At 44.3% G+C, this 16,608-nt stretch overlaps 1 protein-coding gene across 4 annotated transcripts; it reads left to right on the top strand.

Annotated features, from left to right (window-relative positions):
* Positions 1–504: 504 nt before the first annotated feature.
* On the top strand, positions 505–15,609 carry AMMECR1L (AMMECR1 like). 4 transcript variants are annotated; one of them, XM_066326059.1, is made up of 7 exons: positions 505–943; positions 2,925–3,369; positions 8,515–8,625; positions 9,091–9,205; positions 9,939–10,029; positions 10,996–11,092; positions 12,233–15,609. In XM_066326059.1, the coding sequence occupies exons 2-7, from the start codon at positions 2,963–2,965 to the stop codon at positions 12,342–12,344; spliced, it is 933 nt and encodes a 310-aa protein (XP_066182156.1). In that variant the 5' UTR covers positions 505–943; positions 2,925–2,962; the 3' UTR covers positions 12,345–15,609. The 4 variants fall into 4 exon arrangements, with proteins under 4 accessions (XP_066182156.1, XP_066182159.1, XP_066182158.1 ...); XM_066326062.1 differs by lacking the exon at positions 505–943 and adding an exon at positions 1,643–1,667; XM_066326061.1 differs by lacking the exon at positions 505–943 and adding an exon at positions 1,754–1,851.
* Positions 15,610–16,608: the final 999 nt, after the last annotated feature.

Genomic DNA, 16,608 nt, shown 5'->3' on the forward strand with positions numbered 1-16,608 from the left:
ATTAGGAGTGAGCGCTGTGCTTTTCTCTATGCCAAGTGCACCTTATACAGCCACAACAGCCCTGAGTGACTCCGAACCGCCCGCTGCCAGACAATTGTGTCGGGGTGGAATGCAGAGCCTCTATTTCTACAGGATGTCCTAAATCCCTTGACGCTTTGGTTTTTATGGTGCTGTGAAGAAGGGTGGAGGGAAGGATTTGGGCGCCCCGTTGGCGGTTGGCAATACTAAAAGTAATTTTTGTCTCGGTGCGGTTGCGAGATCTCTGGCCGCGCTATGAATCTGTTACGCTGTAAATAAAGCGGTCCCGGAGGCTGCAGCCGTTCGCCCTCAGGGCTGAACTCCGCTCTCCGCTCGCACCGCCCCGCCCTCAGCGCTCCGGGCGGACCAACGCTCCCTGCAGCGACGGGGGGACGAAAGACTCCCCCGCTTCGAGGCGCGCAATGGACGCTCCCCACCTGACGCCCCGCCCCAATGTCGTCATCGCCCCCGCTGGCCAATGGCAGCGCTGCGCTGCCGCCGAGTGACGATACCGGAAGTGTTCCCGCACGTTCGGTGCTCACGTCACGGGGAGATCGCGGAAGCAGGCGTCTCTATGGTTCCTTTTTGGGGCAGAGCGCCCGTCCTAGGGCCGTGGTTGTGTTGGCGCCGCCGGGAGGCTGGCGGACTATGAGTGTCCGTCCCTCATTACCTCACGGCCGGGAGGAGGAGGAGGAGGAGGAGGCTGCCGGGATAGCGGCGGACCTGCCCGCGGCCTCGCTCCGGTCCTCCGGCCGCCCCGGGAAGCCCCGGCCGCGGCGGGCCCTGCCCGCTCCCCCGCCCGCCGGGCCCGCTTCTCTGGGGAGCCTCGCCCAGGCCCATGGCCCCATGAGGCGGCAGAAGGCTGCGGGGCAGCAGCGGCGGCGGCGGGGCTGAAGCGGAGGAGAAGCCGGGACGGGTGCAGGAGGTGGGTGACCCCGCCGGCAGTGTGCGGGAGGCAGGGGTGGAGGGGGCCCTCGGGTCCGCCCGCCCGCCCCGGGCTGGGGGAGGCCGCAGGGGGGGTCCCGCTCCGCGGCGCCCCCTGGCGGCCCCGGTGCTGCCCGGGGGGGTCGGGCCGGGGGCACGGGGGGTCCCCGGGGTCTCCCCGGGCCGGGCCCGGCGGGGCTGCGGGACCCCCCCGAACACCCCGCAAAGTTTGTGTGCCGGAGCCCGGGGCTCGTCCCGCCGCCGCCGCGGTGCCCCGGTGTGCCCCCCGCACGCCCGCGGGGCGCCCCCGGGAAGCGGGGCTGGAGCCGAGCGGCCGCCTTTGTTAGGCCCCTGCTGCAGAGGAGGGGAGAAGAGAGGGAAGCTCCCCCCTGCCCCTGCCACGTCTCCGATCTTTAATCAAGTGTTGTGCTTCCAAATACATAAATAATGATTTATCCTCCCCAATGCGGCTGAGCCGTCAGTGGGAGCTGGGGAAGGCTCATAAGGCTCAGCACCCTCAGAACCAGAGCAGGTTACTTTTTATAGGCACTGAAGAATTTTCATGGTTGCTTTGTCAAAGTTAAGCTTTTCTTTTTCCTGGTTTGATTTCTTTTCTTTTATTTTTTTAAATTTTATTGTGACTGCAAAAGTGGAGATCAAAGGGGAAATTATAATTTTCCTTAGGTCTTGTAAATTGTTCCTTATGATCCTTCTGAAACCTGGAGGTGAGGATTCCTAAGCAGAGCAAGCACTGCGGGCATGCGAGGTGCTCCTCTCAACACCCCTTACACTGGTTCTGGTTCGGTTCAGAGTCCTGTGACTCCTGCTGTGACCGATGAAACTTCAGGAATAAAGTTTACTGTGTTTGCACGTGCAGAGGAGGAGGGAGTTGTCACAACCTGAATTTCAGTGCGTGTCATCCCTCACCCCCCAGTACTGTGTTTGTCCTCTCAGCTTGGGAGGGTCGGGGGGCTGCTCTGAGAGCCGAGTGTGACTTCAGTCCCCTGTGGTGTTCTCTGTGACTCACGTGCCGGTGCTTTGAGCCCCATTTGACAGGCTGCTTTTCTCTCCCCTGCTATATTCCGATCTCATGGTGATATTGGTCTTTAAGTTCCTGCCACTGACCTGTAATCCTTGCTTATCATGTTTGTTCATCTCTGTCTGCACAGCCTTCCCTCCCCGTGTTTGTTCTGCTCCTTTTTGTGGTGCATAAGCTAATATTCCCGTCTTTGCTGGCAAAACGCTGTTCTGGGTTGTTGGAGTTTTTATACCGTGTCTGTTTCCTGCTATTATCACTTTCCTCTGTTCAGAGTGTGCTGGCTTCAGCTCTTCCTGTCACGCACATCTTGCCTGTACCCCCTGCATGTTTATCTGGGAGCTGTGTTTGTTCACCCAGTCCCCAGAAAGTAAATGCAGATTCCAGTTTGTGGTCTGGAAAATAGTCTGTGGTTTAGAAAATGGTGGTTTCAGTGCTTTTAGCTCCTCTTTGATCTTGCCTGTGCTAAATCAAGGGCAACACCCCTGGGAGTCCAGCCCCAAAGGTGTCATTTTGGGCTGCTGTCAGGGAAGGGAATTGCACTTTTTTGCCGCTGGTGCAGGCATTGCCTGAGGAGGAATGGGTAAGCAGGAAAAGTAGTGGATAGGGTGTATCTGTAGTCTCAAGTCTTTTTTTTTTTTTTTCCTCTATTTTCCACAGTTTTGTTCTTTTTATGGGAAGTCCGGTTACAGTTTTTTGTGATGAGCCATCTATAAAAGTGTTCAATACCTTGGGAAGTGTGATTGCATGCACGTTGTGCCCATACTCTTTCCATTTATGTGTGAAAACATCCATTCTGCTGAGTTGGCTTTGGTGCTGTGTTTGGTCACGTGGTTTGGAGGGTTTTCTTCCTCTGTTTGTAGCAGAAGCAAGGAAGCAGCTGTTGGTTTTTCACCTGTAACTCTTTGTGTAATACTTTTCCCCCTTCCCCACCCCTCCATGCCAGGGTTCTGCAGTGCTCCAGGCAGCGAGTTTTGAAGCAGGATGGGAAAAAGACGCTGTGTTCCTCCACTCGAGCCCAAGCTGGCAGCTGGCTGTTGTGGGGTGAAGAAGCCCAAATTGTCTGGGAGTGGAACGCACAGTCATGGGAATCAGACCACAACTGTACCAAGCTCCAGTTCAGGTCCTCTTCAGAACCACCAGCATACAGATGGGAATAATGGAAGGGAGAACGTATCTGACTTGACTTTGGGCCCAGGAAATTCCCCAATTACTCGAATGAATCCCACTTCAGGAGCTCTGAGCCCACTTTCTCGGCCCAATGGAACTGCCAACAGCACCAAGAACCTGGTGGTGACAGCAGAGATGTGCTGCTACTGCTTTGATGTACTCTACTGTCATCTCTACGGGTTCCCTCAGCCACGGCTTCCTCGATTTACCAATGACCCCTAGTGAGTACATCCTTATGTGGGAGCAAAGCTGGGAAACAGCTTCCAGAGCTGGGGTTTGGTTGGGGAAGGGTGAAGGGTTTCCTCTGGGGAGTGGGAAGAGTGGTGTGCAGGGAGGAAGTGGGGCATTCTGCTCCTTACTTTGTCTGCTGGAAGCACTGTAAGTGTACAAAAGATGGAAGTGTTGTTTGTTGGTGGATGTGAGTGAGCTTTAAAGAGTGTCCTTCGAGAGGGAAAATGCTTAGCTCTCCAGAGAGCTAGGCCAAGTGTGAAGAGGTGTGATGCTTCTTCAGCTCACAGTCTGGTGTGTTCCACGAGGCACTGTGTTCTCTGTGGAGGAGTGCAAACCCACTTCATGGTAATGTTCTGGTAAAGTTTGCCCTCTTCTTTGTAAGTAGATTCCTCTGCAAAAAATCAACTGAGCACTGCCACCTACAAAACTGTACTAAAAATCCAGTTCAGTAACGTCATTAATTTGAAGAAGCTTTGGCTTCTAATGTGAGACACTGACTTGGAGAAGGGGAGAGATTTCCTGTCCATTCCCATTTGCAAAGCAAATGGAAAGGGAATTAATTAAGAAGCTGAAGTTGGGACAAGTTTCCAGTTCATCCTGAAACAAATGCTGGGCTGGTGAGGATTGGACAAGGACACTCAAAGAAGTTTCCAGCTGTCCAAGTGAATGGGTTTAGCAGGGAGAGGAATCGAAAAATTGCCAATCATAGAAGATGTCTTGGGGAGATGGCACTAGCTGGGCAGTATGGGGAGAAATAGAATCATTTAGTTTGGGAAAGCCTTTGAGTCCAACCATGAACCCAGCACTGCCAAGAGAGTTAACTTTCAAGGGCCATACCAAGGTTAGGAGGAAAGGAGATGTGTATGAGCAGAAATGAGGAGAAGGGTTTCTGAAGCTGTTTCGCTTTGGTGAGATTTAGGTAATGTTTATCTGAAGGCTGACTGCATGGTTGTGGAAATGATAATGTTAAATTGTTTGTTGAAGGAATTATATGGGAAAGATCAAAGGCAGATGGACCTTCTGACACTCCTCCAGGGCCATCTCCAGAACAACAGATAAAATAAAAAGTTGCTGACATCCTTAATTTAAGCTAACGAATTTTAAATTGATGTAAGGAACAATGGCTTAAACAGGTCAAGGACTTTCTTTGTGTGTATTCAGTGTCTGCCCACCTTTCTGCTGTCAGGGTGGATGCAGGTTGTGCTTCCATGCAGTTATTATTCCAGCTGGATTATGGATACATGTTCTGAATGCTGTCGCAGAGTAAGCTGTTTAATACTGTAAATACAAATGAATAGAGAAATGCTCTGCACTAGGATATCAAACAGTTCCAGGGACTCCCCAGGCTGAAACATTTCTGGTATTCATACCTACGCCAAGTGGGCTCCCTTTAGAACATTTGATGTCAGTCTACTTATTGTTTTGTCACTTGGAATGCAAAGGGTTATTTGCTGTTGTTCTGTTAAGCTGGTAAGAGAGATGGTTTTACAGAGCTGCATTCTTCTGGTGTCAGAGGAGATTTCTGGCTGGATTTTGTTGCTTTTTCTGTTGACTAGTTTCAAAAAAGATGTCCTTTGGGGAATAGCAGCTGGTTGAATTTTATGCCCAGATTTGAAAAGTTAACAATTGTTCACTCGTTATTTCTGTGCTCATAATTACAAGTCTTTTAGATCAGCACACCAACAAAGCATAACCAGCACTTCCCTTCTCTTCCCCTGTCAGCAAATGCTTACCTGAGTTTTCTTGTATTCCAGCATTTATACAGTTGCTCCCAGGAAATAGTTGGATGTACCCCAGGGAAAAACATGGAGTTTGCTCTCTTGGAGAGCAGCACACAAGGAAGAACTGCCCCACTTAAGACATTCTTGTAATGGACTTCAAGCCAAATGTTATCAAATACAAGAGTAAGCAAAGTGAAAATACAGAAATAATTTGCATTGTGGCCTATTGTGACATAATTAATGTCATTGTAAGAGATCTTTGGACAAAATAAAGGTTTATACCTGGAGTCTCTCTGGACAGACAGAGAAGAGACTGTTGATTGAATAGAAAGAGGCACAACCTGTTCTTAAACTGGTTTTTAAACTGGTGCTGAACTTTAAAGTATAGATAAAAGCAGGTGCGAAGGTCAGGATTTGGCATAAACAGTGTAATAACATGCAAGTTACAGGGTTGTGGATTGAGAACCACCATGAATTTCAGTCACCAGCCCGAGGGGTTATGTAAATGGACAATGCTTTTGATGGGAATTATGGAGCTGGGAGATACCTGTGAAGTGAAGTTCCCTTATTCCAATGTTAACAGTGATGGTCACAGATCAAAGGAGAGACAGTGGCATTGCAAGACTTGTAGTTATGTCTAAATTAACTTGGCAAAGGAAGGAAATATCCCCTTTACTATTCAGGTTACTGCAGGTAATTACAATTTGGAAGCTATGCAAGTGGTTAATTGGTTACTTTTTCCACTTTTGTATTTCAGTCTGATTTTTTAATAGTAGGTGATACAGACTGGTGCTAAAACTATACCACAGAGGTTTCTAGTTACCATTCAAGGCAAATAATAAGATACTTGCATCATAAGATCTGTTCTGTAACAGGTTTTTCCCTAGTACAAGCTAAACCCTAGTTTGAACCAACTGTATTTTTGTGCTTTAAAATTCTCTTTGTAGTTAGAATTGATGAAGCTAATTTTTAGTTGCTGAAATTCCCCTTTCAGCCTAAAAACCCTCTTCAAACACATATAAAGTGGGATGTTGTGGCTGTGGAAGAAACAGTTGACATGATCTGCTGAGGATATGGCTGCAAAGTACCAGTAAATGCTCTTGGGTGAACATGGACAAAAGATTGTTGTGACTTTTCTCAGTACATCTGGGAAATAACACTTTTCAAGGAGGGGCTCTGGAACAATGGGCTTATTGTCAGCTGCACCTGCAATTTGCTGAGTGCATTTATTCTTCAGAGACAGAAACATCATCTTCTCTGCAGTGAAAATAGTGAAATTTTATCTATGTGTACAGAATCATATCTCTTTTTATGCCTCAGTTGTTCTGACCACAATGAAAAATGGTTTTAAATGTGCTTTAAGGTATTTTAAAATATACAGCCTTCTGAATGCAATTATCCTCTCCCCTCTGATAATATCTCTTCTATTATAGATGCATAAAGCTGTGTTGCAGCTCAGTGGAAAGATGGGTTATGGGATTTTTTTTTCCCTTTGGAAGGGGAAAGAGGTAAATTGAAAATGTGAACCTGCAATCTGAATTGAAGGGGAATTTACTTAAATTTGTATTCTGTGAGTGATGGTTTTTATGTTCTCTCCTTTGCCTTTTTTCTTTGGGGTGAGTGTCACATAGACTGAGCTGTACTTTGAAAATTCTTATTAGATTGAGGTAAATTTCCACTGAACTTGTGACAGTAGTGTTCCTCAGAGATCTCCTGTGTAAGTTTAATATCTTTTTTTTTTTAAGTTTTCTAATGTATTTTTTACACTTTTTTCTGTTTGCTCTTTCTATTTATATGATAGATGGATGAAAATGTAGAGAAATTATATCCTGCAAGTGCCTTGAAGTGTTATTGGAAAACTAGAACAGTAAATCCCCTGTATTGGTCAAGCCAACCAGAAGGTTGTTGTTGGGTGTGGAAGGATGTTTCCACTTCCTCTGTGGGCAAAGTCCTTCACAATTATCATTCAAGGGCTAATTGCTCTTTTAGACAGTACTCTTGCCGTTGGTCGCAGCTGGTAACTAGATCCTGAATGATGGATTTATGCTGTGATGGATTTAATTCCATTGTTGCTCTGAGGAACGTCACTGGGCACTGATTTATTACTACACTTTAAATTATGTTCTCACTGCTTAGACATAAGAAGTTCTGTTGCTGTGTTTCAGAAATCATCCACACTTCATGCTGGCTTTGTTGTCTGAACAGAACATATTATTTTTGTAAGTTTTGCTGCAGAGGTACATCGCTTACAAGAGCTTCAAGAGTTTAGGGAAAGCAAGTGTCTGAGCTATGTTGTCAAAGCAGTCTTGATGGTTCAAAACTCCTGTCAATGTTTTTTTTAAATCTCATAAAATGCTATCTTACCATATTACTTAAAGTTCAGTAGAAATCCACAGACTGGTGTCTTGCATTCTGTACTCTAAACAAGTCACAGGCACTATCAGTTGCCTTACAGAATTTTGAAGATGTTTGGACATTCTTGTGGAGCTGCCACCACCACTGTCCTTTAAGTGTTTCTCTCAACAGCTCTTTGCAATTTCACTCACTTCTGTAGAAGTTAATTTTTGTATTTAATGTTCACAGTCATCTTTACCTGTTTATCTCTTCATAGAGCTCTATTATTCTGACTTGTTATTCTTTAAGGCCAAATCATGAGTTGTAGTTTAACAGCGTGAAATGAGCCTGCTGAGTTTGAGAATCTACTATTATGCCTGTAAATTCATGATGGTAGACAGGAAAGTGGAAATCCAGGTGATGTTTGAGTAGGGACAGTGGCGTTTTAGATATGTGTTCAACAGGAGAAAACACGTGTAAATACAAATCAAATGTCAGGTAAGCAAAAGATGTGGACATAAACTGCTTGAGCCTCAGGGATGGACCCAGAAGTCAGATCCTCATGGAAATAAGAGGGAGAAAAAATAATCTGGATTTCTTTTCATTCCTTAAAAGGAAAAAAATAAAAGCTTCTATTGCAAATTTGATTTATAGAAGTGGTAGTATAAAGAAATAACTTGCATCATCTATATTAATTTCTATATGACCTACGCTGGAAACTAGTGGATGCTACAAAGTGAGACCAATACTGACAGGTAATCAGTGGGATCAAATAACTATTTCACTGATTAGAAGACAGCACAGAGTCTGGCCAGGAAAGTGTCCGTGGAGGACTTTCAGAGTACTGCTGGAGAGGATAGAGTGTGCTGTAAAGGTGGGGGAAAGTGTTGGGGTTTGCATGTAGGAAATGTGAGCATGAAGTTTTGTTCTTGCTAGATAGCAGGTGAGCAAACCTGCCTGCTGGGGTTTACTGGAGGGAGAGAAAGCAAAGGGGCTCTTTCATACCTTGGTTGTCTCCTCTTAGCAATCAAGTATCTGTAGAGGCTGGAGGGTTTCTCTTATTTTTTTTTTCTTTTTCAGTCCACTCTTTGTGACGTGGAAGACGGGGCGAGACAAGCGGCTTCGTGGCTGCATTGGGACCTTCTCAGCCATGAATCTTCACTCAGGACTCAGGGAATATACATTAACCAGGTAACTGTCAAAAACAAAATAAATATGAAATTAGTTTGTTCACTGAAGATCTGTCTGTGAGGATTCAATGTTAGGATGTTGGATCAACATAGTTCAACGTAATATCATTCATACTGAAATAAACCTGAGTGTATGATAGTTACAGTGAGGTGATGTATCAGGAACATCTTTGCAAAGTGTGAGTTGCAGTTGACATTTTAAGGATACTGCCAAATCTGTCTTGCATACCAACAGTTTTGACATCTGTAGCATGCAGTTTCTCTCTGCCTGCAGTGGGCATTGGACAACATCAGGAAGCTTGCCACTGGTATTACTGTTCATTAGATTAGGGAGAGATGCAAATCACTTTCTCTGCAGTAGCAGAGAAACACATTTCATGCAGGCATAATCACAAGGGGAATAATTGAGCATCTGACAGTTTACTTTGGTGCTTGTATTGGGTGATATATATTCTCTTCCCTTTAGTGCACTTAAGGACAGCCGATTTCCCCCCCTGACCCGCGAGGAGCTGCCCAAACTCTTCTGCTCTGTCTCCCTCCTCACTAACTTTGAGGATGCCAGTGACTACCTGGACTGGGAGGTGAGAACAGGTGCATTTGGAACTCTGCATCACTCTCTCGTTCCATTCGGGTTCGGGTTAGTACATGGTGATGTATCTCCTTCATTACAGGGGCGTATGGGGATAGAAGAGACTGGGAATAGAAGAGATGGGGCTGGAAAACTAGAAGGAAGGAAGAGGATGGCTTAGCAGTATGCTTTTGGTTGGGGGGATCTGAATGGGAATAAAAGAAACATCAAAGTGGTTCATGGACTTGACTGAATAGGAAGTGAGTGTAAATACATGTATAAAAAACATGGGAAGTATTTTGATGGTGTGGACAGAAACTGGAAATAAAAACTAGTTAAGACCAAAGGTATAAATGGTTTTTAGGACCTTGTACATGGAAATGTATTCCGTTCAAGAGGAATATATATATAGAGAGAGAGACTTAATAGTTGAGTAATTTTGGGCATCATTCTTGTGTGCAGAGATTTTGTCTTTTATGTGACACAAGAGATTGAAAGCTGACAAGATAGGCTTAGCACAGGAGAAGTGGCAGGATGCTGGTGAGGCTTGTCTGGGAAGGGTGGCTAAGAGAGCTCCTTGTGAGACCCACCAGGCAAGAGCAGAGAGCGGGGAAGAGAATAACCTTACCCAGGCAAAAGCCAAACTGTCCAGAGAGAGAGATGCACAGCCTTATGGGAATGACAACTCAGTCATGGACTCAGTGCTAGCAAACACCTCTTATCTGGCTGTTCATTTCCATCTATAGGTTGGAATCCATGGGATCAGAATAGAGTTCATCAATGAGAAAGGTGTCAAACGCACAGCCACGTATTTACCTGAGGTTGCTAAGGAACAAGGTGGGTTTGAGATGGCAGCCAAACATGTCAGTACACCGTGCCACAGAACTGGGTAACTTCAATCTGTCGACTTGGGGCTTGGAATGCAATGCTGTCTGTCCTCACAGTGGTGCCATGGAACTACCAGGCTTAATCTTGACAACTGACACTTGATACAGTTGCTGCTGGGTTTTCATCTGGCCTGTCTCTCATTCCATATCTTTGCACAGCTGTATTTTAGTGCCAGAATGTTTTAGGGCGGAAGAAGCAGAGGATCCCAAAGTATCAACTTCAGCCTCTTTCAGCATTGCATCTTTCCTCTTGTATGTTTCTCCCACCAACTAGCATAACTGCACGCTGCACAGCACCAACAGGAGAGTCACTTTCCTCCTCATTCTTGCTAAAGTAGCATCCTCCAGAGGAGGGCTAGAAACACAGCCCCTCTGGAGCACACTCCCACTCAAATAGAGTAGTGGTCACCACAGTAACTGCTCAAAATATTGCCTCCTCCTTTCCTCCACCTAGCAGAGTGGAGTGGTCGCATCCTCCCGGCTCTGGGGTAAAAGACTAAGGTAGGAATTTTAACTCGGATCTCTCACAGAGCAGTGCACTGTGCTATCACTAGAGCATCAATCCCAATTTGTCTATGTAAAGAGCTAAGTATTATCTTATTTTCAAGGGAGCTAAGTGGCACATGATGAAAAAATTCGGGATCCCTTAGCAAGGCACAGACCTTTATAAGACGACATGGAATGGAAATGGAATTGCTCTTTCATAAACCAGCTCCAGTGTGAGTTTAAAGGGGTAGGCATGTGCAGATAGTGTGCATGCATCAGGCCATACATGTCCAGTTCAACACTAGGATTTCTAAAGCTCAGAGTTTCCTGTTTAGTTGTTTGTTTTTCTAGAGTACTTTTAATGCATCTCTTGTGTTTATGAAACATTTTTTTGTATTGAAAAATTTGTCTTGCTTCTGTTTTTCAATAGACTGGGATCAGATCCAGACCATAGACTCCTTACTCAGGAAAGGTGGCTTTAAGGCTCCCATTACCAATGATTTTAGGAAAACAATTAAACTTACCAGGTAAGTAGATGTATTTGTTGTCTTTTAGTTTTACTTTATAGTGTTTTCTGGATGATTTAAAATATTTGTGCTTGATGTTAGTCTTTATGCCTCTTCCAGAGGAGATATAGTGTGAAAGACCAAATCACAAATGCCGTGTGTTAGGCATGTAATGCACGCAGAATTAAGCACAATATGTTTGGTCTATACAAGATTGAAGTTAGCATTTTTCTAAGAGAAGTGTCACTGGTTTTAGTGAAAGATCAGAAGCAGAACCTTTGAGAGTTAAAAAAGTTGATTTTTTTCAATTAACTTCCTTTTCTCAGTGTGCTCCTCTGTGAATGCTGCAGCTATTTGTAGGTGACGACTGTCTTAAAACCAAACCATACTCAGATTTGGCTGGTTTTCAGAATTTGCTTGCTTGTCTATACCTCCAGCTGTCCTATTGGTTTCTGCCCCCTTTATGTTGGTATAAACTGGGACTTTCTGGTTTTGCACAGAAACACTAATTTATCAGGTCATTCTTTACCTCTAGAGAAATGAGGTGAGTGTGCAGGGTTTTCTTTAACAGGAGGTGACAGGGTGGTTTTCATTAAAATCTCACGTGGTGTGGTCTTAGTGCAACTCACCACCACTTTGGTTGTTGTTTAGCATGCTTTAGAAGAACTTGGAAAACTCCAGTCTCTCCAATGGAACTTCATATTTTGTGAATCTTGATTGTACAGCATGGACTAAGTAATTTATGTGCTATAATAAACCTCTCTATCCACCTCTCCATTTCTTTGACTACCTTTTCACATGTGGAGATAACCACAAAAGTAAACAATAGTGAAATCTGGTTATTTAATCACTGGAATTGAATCTTCCTCCAGCAAACTTTTCATGCCGTTTTCATCCATTGCATGTGGATAAAAAAAGAATACAAATCGATCATTGATTTCCTGCATGCTACTTCAGGCATCCCTTTCATTATGATCACCTTGATTAGGACTCACCTTTTGGGACACTGGAGCTAATTGAAGCTCACATAGGTTATCCATACCAGTGGGTTCCTCTCGGTCATCCTTGGCTGTGAGCTGAAGCGGAGCAAGAGATGAAGGTTTCACATGGAATCCCTCCACGTTGCGTGGTGTGACGTTATTTTTCTGCGTGTTCCCACAGGTACCGCAGTGAGAAGGTGACAATCAGTTATGCAGAGTACATGGCCTCCCGCCAGCATTGTTTCCAGAATGGCACCCTTCATGCCCCTCCCCTCTACAATCATTACTCCTGACACACGGCTGCATGACCAGTCCCACTCCCCAGTTGCTGCCAACGGCTATGACATCATCGGGGCAGACGCCTCCTCGTCCTGGTCCAGTTACTTCTATTACTGCACCATTTTATGATGCTAGCTTCCGTTGCCAAGTCTGCCTTCCCACTGACCTGGGGGGAGGATGAGAGTGTGACAGGACTTCAGGGGCCCAAGCCTTATCTCAGCCTTCCCTCCCAGCGGGGGTTCAGTTGGATTGGGGCTCCATGCCTACGAACTGTTGTGAGGTGCAGAAGACCTTCAGGAGTGAAAGTGCTGCTTCAGACTGATCTGCTCCTGGGTGTTACTAACGCTCTGGAAACTTGAGTTGCTTGTTATGGAAGCCCCCCAGATCAAGTAGGAGCATTCCCCTGGCAGCCTGGGCAACGGAGTCCAACAAAACATTTTTTAGGTTCTTTTTAATTTTTTTTTAACCTCTGGTATCTGTTGTGTACTGAGAGCTGATTGCAGTCCCCACGCATCACAGGCGGACATCATGGAATTGGGGAGGGTTGAACACCTGGATAGCACCCCATCCTCATGGACAGAAAACATGTGAAAAATGAATCTATTATTTAAATAAACCCTTGAAGGCTTTAAGGCTCAGATCCTTGGTAGGTTGGATTCTTGGTGATGAAGCCTGCTCTGAAACACAAAGCTGTTTTGCCTGTAAGAGAGCAACATGGCATGTGCTGTGTATACAGAGAAAAAGATCCTCGAGTGTCCCTGGACAGTCTGTTCTGACCAAATTTTGTTTCCAAATATTTGTAAGAGATAGGATTAGGGCTGGGGAGGGGTTTGCAGAGCATTGACTGTAGTCATACAAGTGAGACCAGTGACTGAAACTTGTTTTAATTTAAGCTAACAGTCTTGGGGACCTTCCTTTTGACAGAACAGCCAGTTTTGCTGGTATGACTGCTGATCTTAGGAGCTGAGGGTTCCAGTTTATTCCAGGCCTATGGAATGGTGCTGTTCAGTTTTGCTGGTAAGATTTGTGTTACTCAGCTTAGTCATTGCCACATCCAGGCTCAGTGAGTGGGGAAATCTATATTAGCCAGACTGTATACACCCGTGTGCATTCTGTGTTTCTTCTCCCATGGCTGATGGTCACAAGGAATACTCTTCTGAAGGGAAGTTATCAGTTGTTGTTCTGCAGCACCGAGGGATGTCATAAACTCTAAATTATGACACTCTTTCAGTGAGATAACTGGACTTCAGAATACAATTTGGGGTGGGGTTGGTTGGTTGATTTTCCAAGCTTCTGGAGGGTCAATAATGGTTGGGGAAGAAAATACAAGTGCATAACAGAGTCATGGCTGTTTGGTTGCACACAGCTTTAGAGCCTGCTTGTGTAATTGTCTGGTGTTTGAAATTATGGCATGGTATGGCAGGGAATAGGGCTATTAGGAAGCTGAGAACTGCAGGGTGCTGCTCCTGGTCCTAAGGAAGCGAGGCACAACTTGTGCCGTTTTGCTTCATGTTGGTGTAGGTTCTGCTGGAGGAGAGGTGTGAGGGAGATTCCTCTGGATAACGGTGCAATATTGACCCAACTTTCCTTCTCTATTGGGTCATTCCTACAAATTGCTATTTTTCCCTTGTGGTGTTGTTGAAAAGCAGTTGGAGATGAAAGGATTGTTTTGTGACTTCTTGCTCCTGAGAATAAATGAGTCTCGTTAGAAACCACTCGGTTTGTAATTGCTCCCCCAGGTGCCGTGTAGTGATGGGGGAGGGTGGGGTCAGCTCCAGGCATACCACTCACCTTTCAGCTGTCAAACAGTAAGATACATAGGGCTACACTCATTACTGTTCAAGTGTTCTATGTTAGAATTTAATTTCTAAAAGGTTTAAAAAAAGGCAAAAAAATGGTGCTAAAACTTCACCCCTGAGCACGCTCGGTGAGACTGGTCATGCAGGCATACAGTGCCAGGCTTTTCAACTATACTGTTTCTTTTTCAGGTGTTTGCCCTGTTCTGTGTCTTCAACAGTGTATAGTGTTTTCCTGATTTCAGTTTCTTTGACTAGGGGATGACTAAAGGGTGGGGTGGGGAGGGTTAGTTGTCATTTTTTTAAAGAACAGAATTTTAGGATTGAGTAACTTGGTTGGTTTAAGCCTGAAGTGGGACAGATGGTTTTGGGACTGGGGAAGTCTTATCCTCTCCCACTTCTATTCCCCCACTCAGTCTGTTTAAAAAACAAACAAACAAAACATAAATGCCTCTAAATATGTACTGTGTTCTTGTCTTGTTGCAGTGAGAAGAAAAGCTGGCAGGTCAGAAACACTGGTCTGCTGCCTAAGGAACAGGCCCTCTCAGCTTTAGTCCCATAAGGGACCAGCTGTAAAATCAGCTGAAAACTATGTCAATAGCTAAGTCAGCTCAGAGAAATGCATGACAAGGACAGGTGGTCTCAAGAAATAATCCCATTTCTAGATCATTACATGGCAGCTATGCATAAGGATGAAAGAGGTGAACTAGGCACAAGCTGTAGTTTGAATTGCCTCAAGATGGAGACAACCAAAATCAGTGGCCAGTTGATCTGAGATTTTCTCCGTGGTTGCTTGGCTGGGACAGCTGGTTAGAGCTGCTCCTCAAAGCAACTGTTACCTGGTTTGATCTGGATTAACTCATCCTTAGAAGCAAGTGCCTTTTGATCTAGAAGGGCTTATTCTCATGACAACCACAACTGGTAAATAATCTCACTGCATTGATGAAATGTCTTTGTTTTACAGTAACTACAGGAGAATGTCTTTGATCACTGGAGTCTGTCAGTGTTGAAATGTTTCCACTGTGAGGTTCTAATTATCTTTTTTCATGTTGTTCAACAGTCAGTCTCAACTGAAGCCATTTCAGTTTGGGAATGTTATATGGTCAAAGTATCACATATCTACAACTTCTCAGAACAACAACAAAAAAAAATCTGTAAGGAAATCTAAGAGTTCATTTTAACCTTTGCACAGAATAATTTGTTTTCATAGTACATTAACAAACCTCTGCAGTCTTCACTGACTATTAGTGCTGTTTTCTGTTTGTATTCAGAAACTACATGTTGTTTTGTTGGGGTTTTTTTTTTTGGTTAATTTATTTCGTTAAAGCAGGAGACCTCTTTTGACCTACAGTGCAGAGACGTCAGACCAATTCTTTATATTACACTTGGTTGCCTCCTACCTATATAATAATTTCTGAGTGTAAATAATTGAACTCTATCCTCTAATGAAGTATTGTAGAGAATAAATCATAATGGATAAAGATTATTTGTACTGTCCTCTTTATATGAATTCTCACAGCCTTTATGGGGAATAAGATGAAACTGTTCTCATCTAGAAAGACAAACAGTATATTAAAGGTATGAATAGCAAACCTGGAAATGATACCACATATTCAAAGCCAGGGAGGTTGCCAGAGTGGGGTGACAGCTGTCTGGAAACACACCAATAATCAAACAGGCTCCCTACAAGAAAGCAAGGAAAAATAGTAGGAAAATTAAAACCAAATGTTAAATATATTTCGTTAATAATGCCATAGCAGTGTCTTTGTATCCTGAAATAATGTTTGCTTGACAATAACTTTCTATCAGTTGTCATGGTGGTGAAATGTATAAAGTATATACATACATAAATCTGAAACTCAAAATTGTTCTTTTGTCTTCTAAAATGAACTAAAAACAAATTGTCCATACTTTGAGGCTATAGTCTTCAGGGGATCTAAAAGCCTTCTTTCAGAGGAATAAAACACTCATCTTTCTAGATTCTTACTGTTTTAATATTTGCTTTGAGCCAGATTAACTGAATTGTAGGATAGTTTTGGATTGGATCTCTGGCTTATAAGTTTTTTCCATACATTTTAAGATAACTTTTTATCTATAGGAGCTGTATAGTTAGAGATGCTACATTTTCTGCTTGTGGCTCTTGGTAAGGGTAGCCCTGAGTGTAAATTAAACAACCATAAAACCCTAAAAAAGCACCAACCAAACCAAGGGGGAGGGTAGTTTTGACTTAAATATGCCTGAGAAGTTCATTTATCCCAGTACAACTACAAAGCAAAAACCTGTTTTCATGTGCTGGTACTAGGAAGGCTAGAAAGTCAATCCCTTAGGCAATGTGAGGCTGATGCTGTGACTAATCTGATTTCCAGGTGAATTCCAGCTGAATTCCCTTGTAAATTCTGAAGTTATCCATATCCCCACCACCCACTGCTCTCATGTGCCCAGGGGAGTTACCAAGTGTATCCTCTCAGCTTTGTTGGCAGGA

The sequence above is a fragment of the Sylvia atricapilla genome, chromosome 10 (genome assembly GCF_009819655.1).
Source record: "Sylvia atricapilla isolate bSylAtr1 chromosome 10, bSylAtr1.pri, whole genome shotgun sequence".
Lineage (NCBI taxonomy): Eukaryota > Metazoa > Chordata > Aves > Passeriformes > Sylviidae > Sylvia > Sylvia atricapilla.

Bases quoted from the DNA above. Each gene is read 5' to 3' on its own strand.
- AMMECR1L (XM_066326059.1), top strand. From the start codon at position 2,963: ATGGGAAAAAGACGCTGTGTTCCTCCACTCGAGCCCAAGCTGGCAGCT. The intron at 8,626-9,090 runs GTAACTGTCAAA...TCTTCCCTTTAG, and splicing joins AGGGAATATACATTAACCAG to TGCACTTAAGGACAGCCGAT. The intron at 9,206-9,938 runs GTGAGAACAGGT...TTCCATCTATAG, and splicing joins GTGACTACCTGGACTGGGAG to GTTGGAATCCATGGGATCAG.